The sequence below is a fragment of the Falco rusticolus genome, chromosome 6 (assembly GCF_015220075.1).
Source record: "Falco rusticolus isolate bFalRus1 chromosome 6, bFalRus1.pri, whole genome shotgun sequence".
Classification (NCBI taxonomy): domain Eukaryota; kingdom Metazoa; phylum Chordata; class Aves; order Falconiformes; family Falconidae; genus Falco; species Falco rusticolus.
Window position 1 is genome coordinate 29,348,055 of NC_051192.1, and position 20,228 is coordinate 29,368,282.

A 20,228-nucleotide genomic window follows, 5' to 3' on the forward strand; every position below is an offset into this window, starting at 1 on the left:
CAGCGCTGACAGGCGGCTTCGGAGGCGGCGCGCTGTCGCCCGGCGGCCAGCGGCGCGCGGCTCGTGCTGCCTGCCACAAGTCCAAGCGGCGCCAGGCAGCAGCGGCCGAGCCCCGAACTCCCGATCGCGGCCGCCGCGCTTCACGGCCTGCCCCGCCAGGGGGCGCTGTGCGCCGGGCCGGGCCGTGAGGGGGTGCGAGAGGCCCCGCCCTCCCGCGGCGCTCGGCGCCGTCCCTCCCGCCGTGCCTCACGGAGCCGCCACGGGTGCGTGTCCAGGGAGCGTTGTCGCCGGCCGGTGAGGCCACCGCTTGGCCTCCGCAGGCAGGGCCGAGGCGTGCGACCCGCCTCTTCCCCTCTGGCTGCCGGTGACGGCTCCTCCCGCCCTGCCCTCTCCAAAAAAGCCCCTCAGAAATGCCCGCGGCGCCTGGCGCGACCTGACCAGAGTTCCCCTACGAGGGACGTTCCGCGGGGCGTTAGGCGTTTCTCAACCTTTTCTCCACCTCAGCCTTGGCGCTGCGGCGCGCCGGCCGCCCTGGGGAAGCTGGCTGCTGGCTCTGAGGGGTCCCCGCCGGAGCCAGCCCGGGTCGGTGACCGGGTACCCGAAGGAGGCGCTTGGGCCTGGCAGCTGCCGTACAGCTCGCCCCTCACAGGCCCCGGCCCCGGGTCGTCCGTATCTCCCAGGAAAGCTCCGTATTTCAGGTTCAAGAGGCTGCAGTATCAATAGCTGGGTATATTACTTAAGTAGTGTACGTGTTTCCCCCCTCCTGCGTGAGCAGGAGAGGAAAGAGAAGCCTTTGCTGCTGTGTGCACAAACATGCGCAGGTGCAAACCACACAGCGGGATTTGCAGTTACACGTTCATTGCTCGTGCACGACTTGCAAGTCGTGTATGAAAAGGAGCGCCCCAGGCACCTTTGTATCTCTAGAAGCACTGATGAATGCAGTTTATACCCATGTAAAAGATATTTGCATATTTTTTTTAGCTCATCCTGGTTCTGAAAATGCAATAAATTTCAGGGAATGAGCTATCTCTACACAGGTGCTTTCTCCAGGGTGCTGCAATTGATTCTGATGTTGATTTCAGTGCAAGTTTAATTAGCAGGTCTTGTGGAGATCTAGCACAGCTTGACTTCATTGCATCAAAGTTGTAATCCCACCTCAAAAGAGGAAAAAGATAATTTTAACACAGATCAGGACCCTAATCCTGCCTACAATGTGGCCCCACAAACTACCCTGCCAGCACAACAAGAAGGGAGGCACAGAGGCCCTCCAGTCAGCAGAGGAGTGGAGACCAAGAAAATGGTAAGCTACCAGGACCCCTGCACGCCCTGCCCTTGGCCTGTAGGGCATCCTGGGGTGTGTTTCTTCCCTTGCTCCACTCTGCATAAATAATTGATTGGGACACAGAGGGACAGAAAGATACCATTTTACAGCTCAATGGTTAGACCGCTCACCTGGAATGTGAAGAGGTATGTCAAAGCAGGAAAGAACTGTACTTCCATCAACTCTGCTTTCAGAAGAGCTGGATAAAAGCAAACTTCACCACTAACAGTAGATGCCATGTTTCCTCTTGGTTCTGCTATCATAGGCTTAACAAGAAGCCTACCGATTGTTATTACAAACCTGCTCTTTTGCCCTTCAAATTGCACTGTAATTGGAAGTAGGTAGTAATGAACTGGGCACCTAACAGGTTCTCTTACTGTTAAGCCCATCTATGATGGAAACAAAATCTACAAACACCTTTGGATATAGCTACAGAAAAAAATCTGGCTTAGTAAATTGGTGTATTCAGAATAGTAGCTGAGCAAAGGGTTTAAGTGTCTAAAGTCACCCAAGTGCTTCTGAGTGAGACCAGCATTTGTTTGACCTTCATTCTAATGTTCATTCTCCACATTCGTGTTGACTGTCTTTTTTACACAACAGGGTCTGACAGAAAATCAAAGTATTTGCTGTATCAAAAGCTAAACTATTATTATTGTTTAAATTAGTTCAGCCACACAATAAAATTGTTTCAGGACTATCAGTTTTTATGTTAGCTTTGGCTTTGATTCTGGTAGATATCACAATGGAGAGCTACCTACGGAATTACATTACATTCATTGCCCTTTTTTTAAAAGGAACAGTAATCTATCACTTAGCCAAACATTAGAATTTTCTGCTAATATACCTCTAGCATGTATTTGGACAGTAGTGCCTGCTTATCTTGAGAAGGAAGTTTCCCATAGTTACTACCTAACGTATCTATAGCAAATACTGCCTTTAAAACCCTTATACTTAATGTAATTGAAGTATGACTGCTTCTTTTTAAGGAATCACATATTATCAGGTTTTTAGTGTCCTTTTCCTTTAGCTTAGGGGTTGGTCCAGCTCTGTCTTAAATTGTCTTTATCTACTGTGGTATTGGAGTTTTGTGGTCATTAGTTTTAATTCTTTCATCTCTTATCAGTGCTACTTTTGTTTTGCATTCCCTTACGTTTCACAAGTCAAACAAGGTTTTGTCTCTGCTTATTCCACTCAAAGATTAGCTTCTTAAATACAATTCTTTTAGAAGCCTACCTGCAGTGTAATATCAGTCTAATACTTGCTAGGCTATGGATAAAAGAAGGAATGCTATATATTAAGAAAGTCTGCAGTTCTGACACTGTATCTTAGTAAATGTAGTTATCATTAGGTACTATTTATCCCTCAGCACAAACACTGTGTAAAAGGGGGGTTGAAATTAAAAGCAGATATCACTAATATAAGGGTAAACACATGAATAATTTAATTATCTCAAAAGCATACTTGTAAATCCCCTAGAAAATTCTGATCAATTCCAGTTACCCTTGAAATGCCTGCCAAAAGTCCACAGACCACTGTAACTCTGTTCTGTAAGCAAGCTGTGCAGTAATTATGGAATTGAACCTAAGAAAGGTTAGTAGTTTTGCCCTTCAATTAGATAAAATCGATTTAAAGTAAACTGTAGTATATTCTACCCTGATAACATCAACAAAATAATTAACATTTAAAGAACAGCAGTAGTTTGAGTCAACTGGTCTAGCACTAAGAATCACTTCTACAGCCAGGAGACATTTATAACAATCAAATAGTTGCAGCAAGTTATATATCAAAAAGAATGTAAATTCGCTGAATAATTTTAATGTTAAAGGTACGTCACTGAAAGTTTCCTGATCTGCTCATCTGACCTTATCTATGGTGTGGTAGAGCTGATGTGGTAGCTAATCACCAGCTAATTTCTTCACATATAATTTATGCACATAACTTCAGTTCTTTTAGACAAGGTATAGAGAATGTGAGGTGTGTTGTGCTGCTATTAAGTACATTTGAGTACAAACAATACTTCATAAATTTAAACCTACATACTTGAACTGATTACTGGAGTACCTGATAAATTATCTGAAAACTTATTTTGTGCTTAAAGAGTGGATTACCTTAAACATGAGGAGGACACATTTTCATACAAAACAAAGCAAAGTAATACCTAAATCAAAAGAAAAAAACTCAAAAACTTTGATCGACATCTCCATTGCTGTATATTTGGCATCTAGTGTCCATGCCAAGACTGGGAAAGTGTTGTATGAGATACTATACAAACCTAGCCTATGCAGAAAGAATTTACAATATAAACACATGTGTTTGCACGAGTGTCAGTTCACCTGGAAACTTCTGTAATTGCAGCTGCCCAGCTGTGCATGCCAGGCTGCAGTGTGTGCACATGTCAAGGCCATTTTCTGTGTAGTTAGCGCTGAAGCATCTTGAGTGGTTTGATTGCATGGGTGGTTGTACAGTCACAAGTGGGGACACCAAAGGGCAAAAGAGGAAAACAAAAAAGAGTATCTTGCTGTATCAAATTATGGGAGAAAACTGAGATGATAAAACAAGATTTTCATGTTCTGAAAAAGGAGCTATAATAGAATGTGCCTTTCTGAAGCAAGTTAGAGGAAGATATCCATCTGCGCTGATACTTAAAGGAACATATATTTTCAGTTGTCATTACAGAAAATTTCTGCTAACAAAACTGAGACTTTTTAGTTTTTTACAGTAGGGGACTCCTGCCTTGAAGTCCTAGAGAGTTCATAGTTAGCTCCATTTTACAGTCCATGCAGTAAGTCCAACAATTCACTCACTACTGTTTTAAGGGACGTTCACTCCTTATTGGTTTCTTCTTACACAAGACAACTTCCTGAATTCCTGACTTCTTCAGGCAAGCTTTTCTTTTTTACAGTGTTTATTGTGGTCTTATTCTCATACTTTGTATGTGTACACTTATGCTTAACTTTACGTTTTGGATTTTTGTTGAATTTTTTAAAATGAATAAAACACATTCCAAAAACGTTCAGCTTTCATAGCGTGGAAGAATGAAACCCTCTTTTTGTGCACACAGTGGGTATGATTTAGAAAACTGCTGTTTCAGAGTCCTAAACTTGTTGAAACTGTGCCTCGCCATTTGAAGAGTAGACAATTTGTGCAATTTAAGCTCCATTCTGGTTCCGTTGGATGTGCAGTCACTAGCAGGCTGCTCCTAAAGGCTAAAGACACAGGAAATGGAAGGGCCAGAACTAGATTGCTTCCCTTACAGGTCACAGTTGTTAACCACTGACCTGAAACACTTTTGTGTGTAAAAAGCCCTGGAAACAGAATTGTCATGGTTCCACTATTGATTGGATGATCCATCCCTGCCACTTAACTTTTAGGTGGTGGTGCACGAGGCGCAGTCTCACATAGGTCAATTACAGATCTTACGTAAATGTTCATATACAAAAGGCCTGTATGTTTAAGTTCTAGGTTGAGAATGGATTCAGCCATCATATCTGCCCTCTTTGTTCCTTTTGGGACTAATTTGGAATATCATTACTAGGAAAACTGTCATTATACCATATCATAATCTGTGATTTCATGGGCACTGCTCTGTGTGGCTCAGTTATTAATGAAGAACAATTCTCCATCAAGTGGATGCCGTTAGCAACAATACTTCAAAAGGCAATTATAGCAGCACTAGTGGCATATGTGTATGTAAATATTTAAACTGACCTGCTTCACGTGGGTGCTGCTTATTTGTTGTTTGTGGAGTGCCTGCCCAAGATGTATCTGATCTTGCCTAGCACCCCTCACAGCACTATCATAAAACTGGCAATGACTAAAATTCCTTGCTATGTGAATTTTTGTTTCAGAAAGTTTCATTCCTTTCAACAGATTTCACTGTGCTAGTTCTTCTGGAATGCAAACATGCCAAGGACAGGCAAAATGTGAGAAATTCATAAAGGGTTATCACTTTCATCTCCTCTGTGTAGCCAGCATGGAGGAAGAAAAGGAAACCTACCTTATTGTGTGGAGGAAAAGTCTGCTTTAAGTCATCCAGCAGCTGTTTCCATTGTACGAAGATGACCTTGCCTGGAGTTAGAAAACACATTCTCCACATACTATGAAAGCAGATGAAAAATATTTCCACAAAATTCTTGGCTTATGAAGAAGATTGAGACATCCTTTTCAGACAGGTCTCTTAACTGTTTTTGTGAAACTCTACCTGCAGTCTTATTTTGTATGAATAAACCAAAACATCACTTTTGATAAATTTATAATCTTTATATTAATTAGGTATTATTACTTTGCCTAGAATGCATCTACGTTGACATTCTTCATTCAGTGTAATACTCTGAGGCTCTTTGTTTAAGAAACATTTCTGTAAAGCAGTTCAGATTATTTCAAGATGATTAAGGGAAGCATAATGTTTTTAAAGACAGTATCATTATTGTTTCCCTCAGCAGACCAATCCGTTCTGGAGAGGAGTGCTTGATTGGAGGTAACCTTTGCAGCAGACAAATGCCATTTGTTGTCCCTATAAAAAAACAGTCCAAATCCAAGTTGAAAACCTCCAGCAAAAATAATTTTGAATTCACACTTAGTCAGTGGCAGGCACTTGATAGCATATGGCAGCTAAATATGCCAAGGATTCTTTAGAGCATACGCCATCACTTAGCAACTCCTAGTTGCCAAACTGCTTGTGCTTGTGACATCCCTCAGGGACCAAGTTCCTACCCATGCCCTCTGCAGACCCTAAGCTGATCCCTTCCTGCAATTTCTCATTTTCATAGACAAGGGACACCCTGACTATAAGAACTCAGTTTCTCTATGTCCTTTGTGATAAGACTGCATCTTCCCTTTTGTGGTCTGTGCCCTCATGTACGTTGCAAGGGATCCACCTTCACATTTGATGGGCTGTCTTGACTCAGACATTTCTAAACACTCCATAACTAGAGTTTTGCACATTCATTCTTCTAATTTTAATGTCACCTTACTTTTATGTGGTTTTCTAAATGTCATCTTAGGTTAAAAAATTATGTCTTGACATACATACTTGTGCTTTTCTCAATCCTCAGACTTTGGTGAAGAAATAACCAGTACTGTAGATGCTGAAATCTTGTGTGAGGCATGACTTGTACAAAAATATGATATTTTTATTATACTAACTGATATATTTGGGAAAAAAAACCCAAACCAAACTTTACAGCCATTTTTGAGCCCTTCTTCAGATCTGAAATAAAACCAGCAACCTTGAAAGACCTTCTAACTTCCATTAACTCAAGCTTATGTTTTATGCAAATTTGTAGAATATATTTTACCACTTTGCCATGACACTCTGTAACCTGTGTCCATATTAAATGCCAACAACACAAAAGAGTCTGTCACGGACTCTGGGTTTAGCAGGTTTTGATTTTAAGTGTTTACCGTTGGTTAAAGCACATACCATGTAAAATCACAGAATCATGGGTTGGGTTAGAAGGGACCTTAAAGATCATCTAGTTCCAAGCCCCCTGCCATAGGCAGGGGCACCTTCCACCAGACCAGGTTGCTCACAGCCCCATCCAGCCTGGCCTGGAACACTTCCAGGGATGGGGCATCCACAGCTTCTCTGGGCAGCCTGTGCCTGTGCCTCACCACCCTCACAGTGAAGAATTCCTTCCTAATAGCAAATATAAATCTACCCTCTTTCAGCTTAAAGCCATTCCCCTTTGTCCTATCACTACCTGCTTTTGTAAAAAGTCTCTCTCCAGCTTTCTTGTAGGCCCCCTTTAGGTACTGGGAGGCTGCTGTAAGGTCTTCCCAGAGCCTTCTCTTCTCCAGGCTGAACAACCCCAGCTCTCTCAGTCTTTCTCATAGGGGAGTTACTCCAGCCCTCTGATCACATCTGTGGCCCTCCTCTGGACTCTCTAACTGGTCCATGTCCTTATGTTGTCCCTGGGACTTCTTGTGTGGGCAAGTTACAGGTACTATCATTCATTCTTTCTGACAGAGAAATGATGGAGGGGAATGTCATGCCGTTAGTCCCGCACAGGAATCCCTATTGAAAGGCATGGAGGGTTTGCATAAAAAGTGCTGGCAGGAAATGGCCACCAGTGATTGCCATTCTTAACATCCCCCTGTGAAGCTATGCAACTCATAGGCAGCCGTGCTCCTTCCAAAACAGAGATCCTGGAATGTTTATTCAGCCTTTTTTTCTTTGTGCTCACATCTTCCCACTAGGTTTATGCACATACAGTCCTGCGACTCTTCATCAGTTCCACTTCCACCAGGTCTCCTAGAATCAATAAAAAACCTACAGGTCATAGTTTTGTGCAAAAGCAAAGGCATCAGACATGTCAGAATTTGTACAGAATAGGTTTTAACAGATCGTCTTTCATAGCTATCACTTGAAAATACCTAGCTGCTGAAAGCAGACATGTATCAGAAGTCAATGGATACATACTGTCATCTTGGTTAAGTCGTTGTTAATATCCCATAAATGAACTATTAATCCAGTAAGTTTCCCTTCATTAGTTTGAAAAGACCAAGGATATAAGTATTGCTCAAAAATGGAAAGAGCCAAGAATATTGCACCTTGCTGTGGCATTACCTTGTAACTACAGCTGTGAATTCTAACATTGGCTGAGTGACTTGTAATGTACAAAATAGGGAAGGATGCAAGATACGGCTCTTACTTAAAGGGATTCTCATACTGACTCTGCAGTACTCTAGAGCTCTAAACTTAAAACTGTAGGGTTTGCTCTGCATTTCTTTTGACCCTCCTTGAACAAAAAGCAGTTGCTTTTTGATGACATTTCTGAGGAACACAGATTTCTACATAAGGTCCTGAGCAGTATTATCTTAGTGACATTTAAACTCAGTGGAAAGAATGGATCAAAGACTGTTCCAGGGTGTGCTGAAATATACCACAGGTAGCTGTCAGTGTGCAGACAGGTTTACACTTTTGTCTGGGTACTTTGACTCTCTACTCTGGACACAAACCAGGTACCAAACACTAGATCAAGGTATGTTAAAATATTTGTTTTAAAGCACCATTGCTAATCCTGCTTACCCGCTCATTTTTGCTCAATTGATCATGATGGCATATGTCAGGCAGGATTTTTCTGCATAGCTTGTTGAACATGCCAATTTGACAGGCTGCTTTAGGGAACGGTTTCTGCTCTTGCTGTTTGGTTTAGCAGATGCTGAGTTGCAGTTCTTTACTCACAGTGTAGGGGATTAAGGAGACAGAAGCATCTCCAGGAGGCAATATGGCAATTGTCCAGTGTAAACCAGCTGCATCCATTAGGCAGTCCCATCAAGGACTGTCCCCAGTTCAGTTACCCATTTGTCAAATCGATTTGGCATCATCTTCTGCTTGGAAAAATAACTGGCCTAGTTCTGCATTCAAGGAATAGGATTAGCTACCACTGAAGATATGACAGAGAGGATTGAAAGAAGCAGGTAACAGTGCAAAGCAGATAAGTATGATAAGATACAAAGGTTCCAGAAGTACTTTGTACATTGTAATTTACTGAGTACAAAGGAAAAAACAACATACAGGAAGTTCCCAAAATAATCAGAAGCCAAGAGAAGCACTAATAAGTAGAAAGAAAACTCTGAAGAGAACCTTAGGTCCTCCATCTGTTACAGAGTAAATAGGTGTTACTGATCACCTACTACATGATTTACACTAAATGCTTTCAAGCATTTCACATCTGTAATTTTCAAATACAAGAATAACTAAACTTTGATTTACGGGAATTACACAAACACAGGCAACTTAGACTTCTGTTCATTCTTTAAACAATGTGCACCAACCAGCAGCACTCAGCTGTACCACAGATACTCAGAAAGTGAATAGAACGTTTTAACTTTAAAATAATAGCTGTCTGAGTTTGGGGGTTTTTTGGAGGGGCTGAATAATTCAAGAAGAAGAGTGAAAAAGCTTCACTGTTGGCTGTAGTTGTGGTTTTACTGTTTCAAATACTGGGTCACAGAAGATACAAAGGTTTTACAGCCTGGCTATAAAACAGCTCTTTATCTTTTCTCCACTAATTCTTTGGTGTCACATTTAACAAAACTAGGAAACTGGAGATAATATGGATGTTTGCAGATTAGATGTCAGGTAATAAATAACACTAATTTCACATACCTACAAATGTAAAGGCACCTTATCACTGTTTAATTTTCTCACTCTTTGTAATGCCTGCCAACATTTTAACCCAGGCAAATTACGGTATTGTTTTTACTGTTTTTTCTCTGGGATAAAACACACACTCATAATATCCTTTTATCAGATTTCATGGTATAAAAGGACTTTGGTGCTTAATTCAAGCTGTACGTTGTTGCCAAAACAATTTCAGAGCTCCTGTTTTGGAAGATGTATTTATCTTACCTTTTAGTCTTCTTTTCTTTCCACAGTGGTCTAAGTACCACTTGCCCAAGAAGATGCAGCTGTGACCCTGCCCAGTCAGTGCAATGTTACAGAGCTACAGAAATCCCCAGAGAGATTCCTTTTACCACCAGGAGACTCTACATCAGTCACAGCAAAATTAAACGACTCCAGGTAGGAAAATATCCAGTAAAAATACTTTCTGTAGTGTGCTCTAGCTGAAAGCTGGGCTTCCCAGATGGTGGTGGCTTTCAGGTGAAGGGAGAATCTTATTCCACATTCTAAGAACTGTTGAAATGCTGCCAGATCTGCTTTTACTTTTACTTACTTTTTAATATGTAAATATATTTCTATAGTGTTTTCATTATCCTGCAGTCTCTGAACACTAGTCCACACTGCCACAATGATATTTTGTATGCAACTCAAAAAATAGTAATTTACAACTAGGAGCCTTGTTGATTTGTTTTTTATGTGGTCAAATAATCACTGACTTCCAAGTAATTTTTTAACTTGTTAAAAGCTTTTTGCTACAATATAATACTTGTAAATGGAAAGGTTTTATGTAGCTAGAATCATTTCCCTAATGAATGAAATTGCAGTTCTTTTCCCCCTCTGGAATTGCAAGTGTCAGTTACAACTGCTATTAGAAATGCCAGAGGAAATAAGCCAGAATCTAAGGCAGAGTGTGAAATGTCTCTAAAAGCAATGCTTGGCCTATCTAATAACCCATGTAAATGATAGCAGCTTCTAACTGAAGCTGCCAGCTATTTGTGTTTTTAAAAAAGTTTATTCTGGGTTTCTTGAGACATCACTGGATCCCATTATTAAAAGCATGATCAGTTTATGCTCATTTTTCACTGCACTGTTGAATGGTGCTTCTGTTTCCTACCCTGAAATATGTGTATTTAATAAATTCAACTGCTATAGATAGACAGAAGGGAAATACAACCACTTGTATTGTACATGCTTGCTGTATATCAGTTTACTACAAATAATAAGAAATGCTTGATTCAAAAGAGATACATTTTCTCTTAAGTATGCTTGTCCTTTTGCAAAGAATATAACTTGAACTGCTCTGAAATGCATCTTTGATTTTGCTCTCAGAGTTGAATGAAATAGGCTAGAAGGCAGCTTAGAGCTGGGATCTACCATCTAGGATACCTGTGACCTACTGAAAAATAGTAATTTTACAATTCAACTCTGAAGAGTTTAACTCTCTTTTAGCTGCTACTAATATCTCTGGGTTTTTTGGTTTAGCTCCCATACCTACAAGAGTCAAAGTTCACTGGTGTGATTTAGTTGTATTGATGTACTCTAGTTAAACAAAAGATCTGTCAGATGAATTCTTTATTAGGAAATACATTTTCTGTTAAAAATTAATTCTTTATTAGGAAATACATTTTCTGTTAAAAACAAAAACAAAAACCCCAAACACAACAAAAAAACCCACCACAATTATTTTCTTTCCAAGATAAGGAAGATGAACTATTTTTCCTTTCTTAGCGCTAGTTGCCCATACTTGTCAACAACTCTTCAGTTACTAACTAATAAAGAGGCCTTAGGTTCTGACTAGAGCAAAAGACAGGTATTATAAAGCATTTAAATGTTGGATATAAGTGAATGGAGTAGTAGAATAAATGTTTTATGACTTTCAGAACAAATGGTGTGTGAAACCATCTAAGGAGAGAGTTTTTTACTTTATACATTAATTCAGCTGAGCCATCAGTATGCCTTATTTCTACTACTGACTTTGCACTGAAAGGAAGTACTTTTATGCTGTCTACCTGTAGTTATGTAGATTGTTTCCTTAACATTAGATTGTTGAATATATTTTTCACTTTTCTTTCCATGCAACAAGATATGCTTCTGAGGTCTTGACATCATAAATACATATGCTTAATTTTACACAGCTGAGCAATTCCATTGGTACATATCATAGCGCTTGTAGAAAAATGTTTTGATTTCTGCTGATAAAGTATGTCTGGAAGCGCTAAAAGAACTCTAGGGGATTTCGTTTTTTGGTTTTTGGTTTTTAAATTCCTTCATTTAGCTAATCTTAGAGAAAATAACGTATTTTCAAAAAGAAGTTGAATGGAAGCCTAGCCTTCCCACAGCTGACCTCCAAGAGACTTTTATACATAAGCATTCACATATACTATCATTTGGCAATCAGCTGCTTCAGAATAAGAAACAAATATTGCTTCAAACTGAACACCAATTACTTTTGGATATTATTGTGCATTAGTTATTACTAAAATTGTAAGGAAATTAAAAAGAAAATATATGTTTGTATGCTAGGTACAATATGTTTTGAGGAAAACCAAGAAAAAAGTACATCTCTTTTATGTAGATCAACTTTTTATTTGACAGGGTTGATCATCAATGAAAACACTAGCTGGGATTTTTGCTTTTGGTATTTTTACAAACTGGAGACTTCCTAATAAAAAACTAGATTCATTTTAGCATATTTTTTCAATAATTTCTGCCTCTTTCATTGGAAGATCAACTACAACCTGTTTACTCTCACTTTAAGATTTGGTTTATTTTAACTATATTAATACATGGGATTTTATCTGCTAAAATAAAATTGTTTATCTGGCCCCCACAATCAGGTTTAAACAGACTGGTTTAAACAGACTGGTTTAAGAAACTGCTTATAACAAAACCCAAAACAAAAATTCTAAAAGAAAAAAAAGCCATAACAAAAGAAAATATTATTAAAATATCAGTATCTTAGATCAATTTTCAGAAGATCTACTTTTTAAAAACTGTATTAGTATCACTTTACAGTCAGTTCAGTTAGAGAATAAAACGTCGCTTCATAGCAAAAAGAGAGCTGATAGGCTTTCAAATCTGTCTTGATCCACATTAAAAAGACTGGGTGGTTTGTAACAGCATGGATAAATGTTTAAGTCTCAAAACAGCATAGTGACAAAGCCTAGAAAAGCATACGAAATAGGTGGAAAATAGAGGCCTAACCATTACAGAATGAATGTCTGTACATTGACCTTCATGTAGCTCTCTGTCACTTAATAAAATGAAAACTAAGTCTCTTAGAGACATACAGCAATCAACTGAGGAAAAGCAGGAAATAGTGCTCTTGAACTTAGAAGAGAAAATGTGTTGAACTTATGAAGGTTCTCAGGAACATCTGAGCTGAGACAAAAGCAAATGTTTTAGAACAGTGTTGAGGTGAAGGAGAAGGTAGGTTTGTTCGCCTTTAGCAGAGCTGGACTTGATGATCTTTATGGATGCCTCCCAGCTTGAGATATTTTAAGATTCCAAGTTTCACATTTGTCTCAATTTCATTAAGACTGTTTTGTCATTTACATACGACTATGCTTTTCTGCTGTTGAGCAATGCAGTTCATTCTTTTGGGACTTCTCACAATAAAGATTTGCAAGATTAGACTCCTAATCATGACCAAAACTGGACATGCAATTCTTTAATTTTTACATAGCAATAGAGGTATATGTTACAAAATTGCATTTATAGAAAAAAAATAGAAAATGGACAACTTTGTTATTTACTGTTGAGAATGTAAGCTTTTTTATGGAAGTACATTCCCTCATTGAACTTAAGTGTAATTGTGGGAGAAACCTGCATCAGTAGAGGTTCCACACCTATACTTTCTCACTAACTGCATCAAATCTTGCAATGCTTGGAAATTACTTTACAAGACAGAATAAATGTAATCAGAAGGTAGTAACAACTAAGGATACCAAAGCAAAATGAAATCTGACGACTCTTTCACAGCTGTGTGAGCTGTAATTGTAACAGAAGTTAAAATGCAGAGTTTGTAGCTAAGGTACAGAGATACAACCTAAAACTATGCAAGAGTTGGATAAATGAAGCTGGAAGGAATCTTTTGACAATCACCTTTATAAGCTGATTTCACCTACACAAGTATGACAGCCAAATGTATTCAATCAGGATCACAGAACAAAATTACTACCCAGTATCTGTGCTGCAAAAGAACTTGTACCACCTTTTGTGTAGACTCCTGACTGATGAGGGGTTATGCTGTAGAACATGCTTTATAGCTACTCTCAATGAGAGTAAAATGTGCTGGTAGCTACTAAGCCCTGGGGGAAACAGCATGAAGAGTACAGGGTTAATTTAACATCTCTTACTGAGATGGTACCCCTGAGACCACCCTGTAGTGAGATATTTATTGGACGTAGGAAGGGAAAATGGATGAGGACACTCCTTCCAATTTCTCCCATGCAGAACACCTGATCATCTTGCTCTAAGCTTTCTCAGATTCCCTTATAGATGAATTTTCAAAAATCAAGCACCTAGGTCAATGGGCAGCATCTCCAATAATTTCAGAAAACTACTGTTTAAGCAATTGGTGTGCTCAGAGAACTCCTGGGTTCACCCTCATTGCATGCTTCCAAATATCTCAGCGTGGAGGAATCTGCCAGATTCAATTAAGTTTGCTTCTTAACTTTGGACACAAGATGGCAAGCTTTGTAAACAAGCAGGTTCCAACAGAGCAGAAAAATAATTAAGCAATTAGTATGCCTCTGTATGTTATAGTCACAGTCAACATCCAAGTTCCATTTACCACTGCAAAACATGTTTTATTACCAACTAACAAAACCTAAGTTCCTGTAAAGCAATCTGTTCCACAGAAGTGATTTTCAGACCAAGCTGATCTGACACTATTGGTTTGGTCATCTTAATATGTGAGGTTTTTACTTTACAGAAAAGGAGAGATAGTGGGCGGAGAGAAGAAATACAAGCATTGGATTTTAGTTTCCTGCCAAAACTTTATAGTAGGGAGAGGTGATGATATCCGTGTGTACTTCCTCTGGGGAATATACGCTACAGTGACAATACTGCTGATATATGGAAATGACTGTATGGTGAACTCAAAACTGCTCCAGAAAGCTCCATTGAGTGCAGTGAACGTTAACAACCATATACTCTCTGCAAAGATTTCTGCCACTGGTGATATTAGCTCTCCATTTTATATAGGCTATCCACCAGGCAGAAATAAAAGGAATATTCCTTCTTCAAACATGTGTTTGCTCAAAACCAGACACAGTATGGACTTAAACAACAAAATTCTAGAAAAGTGAATACTGGCAACTCACAGGTACCTATAGTAACACCTCTATTGTTACCATTTCCCTTAGTTTCTAATTCTAAACATACAGTTTTTCAATACGTACTAGCATCCAGGAGTAGTAACCAGTGAGGAGATCCATAAATAGATGGTGTACTATCATATGATTTTTTTTTTTTCTCTTTAAGATTACTGACTTCAGGAGAATGTCAGCCCTCGAAGAACTGGTCCTGTCATGCAGTGGCACAGAATCAATAGAAAACAACACTTTCAAAACTCTGAGCATGTTGAAGTCCCTGGAACTCTACAAAAACCAGCTAAAGCAAATACCCACCTTCCTCCCATCTGGCCTTGAAATTTTAAAACTCGCTGATAACTCCATCAACACTCTGCATGCATCTGATTTTGAAGGTTTAATGAAACTAAGGGTGCTTGATATTCGGAACAACTTGATTGTGACTCTGCCTCCGAGTGCATTTTCCTCCCTTTGCAATTTACAAAGTCTGATTCTTGATGGTAACAACATGGAATCTGTGTCTGCACAATTTAAGCTTCCTAGGCTGAAGTATCTGAGCATGGCTGATAATAAACTGAACTCGTTTCCAACCAACTTCTTTGCATCTTTCCAAAATCTACAGTTTCTCAGTTTAAGGGGCAACTTTCTGACAAAAGTGCCTCTTGACCTACCTAAATCCCTGCTGTCACTAAAATTAGAGAAAAACCAACTTAAAACAATAAGACTTCGAGACATGAAACACCTAGAAAATCTGTCTGAGTTCTTCCTGTCAGAAAATCAGCTAATATCAATAGATGGTGCTCAGCTTCTTCCTAATTTAACAACACTGGAGCTCTCCAAGAACCAGCTCCATGCTATGCCACTCAGGCTGCCCAGCAGACTGCAGAAACTTGACTGCAGCAATAACCTGATTCAAAAGGTGACAGCGCAGGACTTCCAAGGACTACAAGACCTCAAGCACTTGTTTCTTGACAACAATGCTGTTAGAATGTTTGAGGCAGGAGCTCTTCAGCAGTGTGCGCAGCTTTCAAATCTGGCGCTGGAACAGAACCTCCTCATTTCTATTCCGCTGAGGCAAGTAAATCTGAAGAAGCTGGTTCTCAGGTGTCACCTCCCCTTCCTTACATTATGAGAATGAGGGCCAAACTGGGAAAAAACCCCACCTGTATTATGACCCAGTCATGGTAGAAGTCTATCCATACCATAAACCCATTGCCATAACTGATGCTAATTAGCACTCTTGTTAGCAGTCTCAGCATAGAAGTAGAGTTGTTTTCATTACATCTGTGGCTCCCAGTGATTCTACTCATTTCACATCTCTCCTTGCCAGTGAGACTTTGTTTAATTAGCACACGCATAAGAGGAACCTGCTAGGAGAATATAACAGAATTATTACAGAGAAGTTATACTGCTGCTTAGATTTATCTTCCCCCATAACACAAAATTAATAGAGCATTCAATAAAAAGGAAAGACAGCTATTTTAAAGCTGATGTTTCTACCAACCCACACTGAGTTTATTATTGTTAAAATATTAGGATTTCAGGAAATGAGTCTGGTCAAAAATAATATGCTTTTTTCAGTGGATATTAGTATTCCCAACTTCATTAAATTCACACATTACAAAGTATTTGGAATGCATATGAGCTCTCCAGCTTCAGGCTATAAGCAAAATTCCAGTCAAAGGAGCACAGAAGAAACATCCCATGGGCACACTAATGCCTTGCATACAGGTTCTCTTGCATTTATCTGAGTGTTGGTCCTGGCCATTATCAGAGATGGCATATTAAGCCAAATGAAGGCTGGTCTGATATAAAGTGGCAATTTTTTTATTTCAAAAAGCTGTGCAATAAGACGGCATAAAAATAGCAAAGTAATTCCATTAACATCAACTTCTTTAACACAACCGCACTATTAAATTTTATTTTTATGGCTTGTGGACAGGTTTAACTAGCCCAAATAAATAATGCAGTAAAATTTCAATTCATTTACCATCAGGTCCTTTAGCATTTGAATCTATTTGGCAGCAGCTTTATAATCAGAAAGTGATTTAGTGGTGTATAAATATTTGATTTAAGTCTAGCTTGACAGGAATGTTTAATGCTTTCTAGTTACTTTAGTATTGTCTAATCCATCTTATTTTACAACCTTCGCAGTCAAGAGAATTAACAGGAAGGTGCTCTCTATTAGCCTTTAAACAGTACAGCTTTTAAAGGAGATATTGGGGACTTTTATTTTCAACTCAACAATGAATACAGATTTCAAGGGGAGGCTCTAAACATAAAAGAGGGGGAAAATGACAAGGTGTAAAATTTATGTACCTAATTGTCTGATGATCACCAGGTACAGATGGATATACAGAAATAGAAGTGTTATTTCTGACAGTTATCCGAGAACTTGGCCACCAGTGTCAAAGGTTAAAAAATATAGTTAACATGCCACAGTTATTTGGCAGGAATGAGGAGAAAGAAAGCCTCTTTTGGTTTTGGGTTTGTTTGGGGCTTTTTTCTGAGAATAATCCACAAATCCAAGTATTTTCAGGACTTGTAAATAAGAGCCTATATACTCCATAAAATCTTGCAGGGAAGAGTCTGATGATACTCCCTGGAGTGGCAGCAGCACAGTATGGCTGCCATGGTCAGCTCCCATGTGAGCACGGCTTCTCTGCCAGCAGCAGGATCACTTACCACATACTCCAGTGCCATTATTTTCTCAAGATTAACACAGCCTGAAGTAAAAAAATACAGCCATAAAGCCTGAGACTAACATTAGTACAGTATGACTCTTCACAGGTTTAAGGACTTGCTTTTACAAGCCTTTAGACTGTAATCACTCTGGATAAACATCTCAGGTGATACCCTACTGCCTTTGACATTGGTGGCACTAGGGCTTTACCCCAGAGCACCCTTCTGACATTACAGTGTCATATTGGGCAAGTATAATCATCGCCCATGGTTAGGTTTCAAAACAGACTTATTGCAATCACAAGCATTTGATAAGATCAGATTTTGTGACGTGACTCTCCATATCAATGTGAATTTTTTATCTCCCCCAGGAAATACAGCACAATACAGAAGTGCCCTACTCTTGAAATAGTCCCACTAAGTTGTAAGATTTACATAAATATGGCAACCACCTTTCAGCCTAGTAAGTCAAACTCAGTTTCATGAAAAAAGCTGGTGAGGGTCACAATGTACCGTTTTTGTAATTTTCAGAGGCATCATATATGATTACATTGAGATAAACTATCACATCAGTCTTTACCAGTTGTGGCATACTGCTGTTTTTTTAAAAATAGCTCTTGATAGTATTATTTATAGTTTCCCTGAGAGTTTCAGTAAAAAAGTTTCCTTTAAATCTCTTACCATAACTCTTTAATTTCATCACCTTGCATACTACTATAGTAAAATGATTTTTAAGGTACTTTCAAATTAATTTTATTAAAAATATTCCATGGCAATTAACTGGCTTTTCTGTTAAGCACTTGTCACTAACTACCACAGGAGGAAATTAGAAGATCATAAATGAGCAAGACTTTTGAAATAACTGTCTTATCATACAGATTTGTAAGATGAATGAAAATAAGAATGATACTGACCAGTCTAATATCATATCCAGAAGTTATCAGCTTTTTTTTTCTTTTAAATGTAACCAGTTCTAATTCTCTATAGTACTATTTAAAAAGATGATCAAAAAGCACTTCTATTTTCCCTGCTGCTTATTCTTAAACAGGGTATGACCAGACAGACTACTTCTGTGATGATTAATGTTTGAATCTGATGGGAGCAGGAAAACAAAACGGAAGAAAAATTCTAGTTTTTTATGAACTGAAAAACCTTTTTAAACAAATCACATATAGAAGTACTTGAAGGAGCAGTGTTTCCATGCTTTTCTAAACTTTTGATCTTTCATGGTGCTGTAATTTGGTCATTGGCATACTTATGGCACTGGAGAGTACAAAATGCATTTTTAAGCTTGACACTCAATTGAACATATAACTTTCTTCATAGTACAATACAGTAGGACTGCTGTTTAGTTCAGTCGCACAAACACAGTCAGTACGTGTCAGAACTGTAATTATTTGGGAAAACAGTTTTAAGGGTGCATAGACAGTATTCCTATAATTTAAAAAAAAAAAAAATACATGGACACTTCAGAACCACATCTTTTTTGCAGAAGATTGCATTTTTTTGTAAGTGCTAGTTTTATTTTAATATGTCAGAAGTGCCTGGGCAAATACTTGCCATCAAATACCACTTACACAAACTGAATCAAGATGATGAACATAACACCTTGTGTGTATTTTTATTTTTATTCAGACTTCCAGATACCCTTGCTAGATTGGATCTAAAGGGAAATGACATAGAGGATGTTGGAGAACAAGAGCTGAAGGACTTGAAACAGCTTCAAGTTTTAAATTTACGGAATAACAAGATATCTGCCTTGGATCGCAAAGTCTTAGAGTATTTACCTCGTCTTCGTCATCTGTATTTAGATGGAAACCCTTGGAACTGCACCTGTGACCTTCTCAGAACGAGAAGAGCACTGGTGGCCAAAGGAACGGATGTCAGGGGAGGGCAGTGCGCAGCACCAGCAGAAAGCCGAGGAGAAAGTTGGATGTCTTCCAAAAAGATTCTGCAGCAATGTGAAGAGAATTTGTCTTCCATGGAACAAGGCAAAGAGGACAGAAAGAAAATGAAACCCAATGAGGCCTCCAGTGTTGCAGTAAACACAGATGATGATTACTATGATTATGAACTAGATTAACCCCATGGTTAATCTGTGGGGAACCTTAACATTGCTGCCCACTATCACCAGCATCTCTACTGACAACCAGCCTGCTGGTCTGGTATTAGCTTTTCCTTGTTAATTTGTACTATACGAGGTAATAGCTGGTAACAGAAGGGCTATAGTAAGGATACCATTGTAAACTGAAAACCGTAAAAAAAATAGTTTTTTAAAAATGCCATTAGCATTATGTAGTTTGAGGGATGTGAGAATACAAATACTACCTCTTAGAAAAGCAGTCTGTAACTCTGTATGGACCTTTTTATAGTAGAACATTCTTATAATCGCATTAAAAAACCCCATAAATAAAATCTTGCAATACTGCAAGACACTATTACTAGGAGTCTGGCATTCAACACATTTAAACTTACAGTTCTGGAGTTTGAGATGGAGAGTTACACTGATGTGGGCAATTTCTCAGGATTGCTCGGAAATTCTTGCTTTTGAGAACTGAATTTCAGTTTTCCTGAAATATTTGCCTAGACATTTGCTCCAGGCAAAACACAGAAGACTCATCTTCGTCACAGCAAATGCAACAAACAGAAGAATCAGTGTCATGGTTAATGAGATTTAATACTAGTTTCAAAGTTAAATAACAGTGAGGAATGAAAACATCGGGGGCAACTTGAGCCGATTCTGTTGTTGTAAAGAGAAGGGAGATTCTCAGGAAATAGATCT

At 38.9% G+C, this 20,228-nt stretch overlaps 1 protein-coding gene across 1 annotated transcript; it reads left to right on the forward strand.

Annotated features, from left to right (window-relative positions):
• Positions 1-9,662: 9,662 nt before the first annotated feature.
• Positions 9,663-19,839, forward strand: LOC119150140 (nephrocan-like). Its single transcript, XM_037392382.1, has 3 exons — positions 9,663-9,848; positions 14,937-15,838; positions 19,082-19,839. The coding sequence occupies exons 1-3, from the start codon at positions 9,663-9,665 to the stop codon at positions 19,527-19,529; spliced, it is 1,536 nt and encodes a 511-aa protein (XP_037248279.1). The 3' UTR covers positions 19,530-19,839.
• The last annotated feature ends 389 nt before the right edge of the window (positions 19,840-20,228 follow it).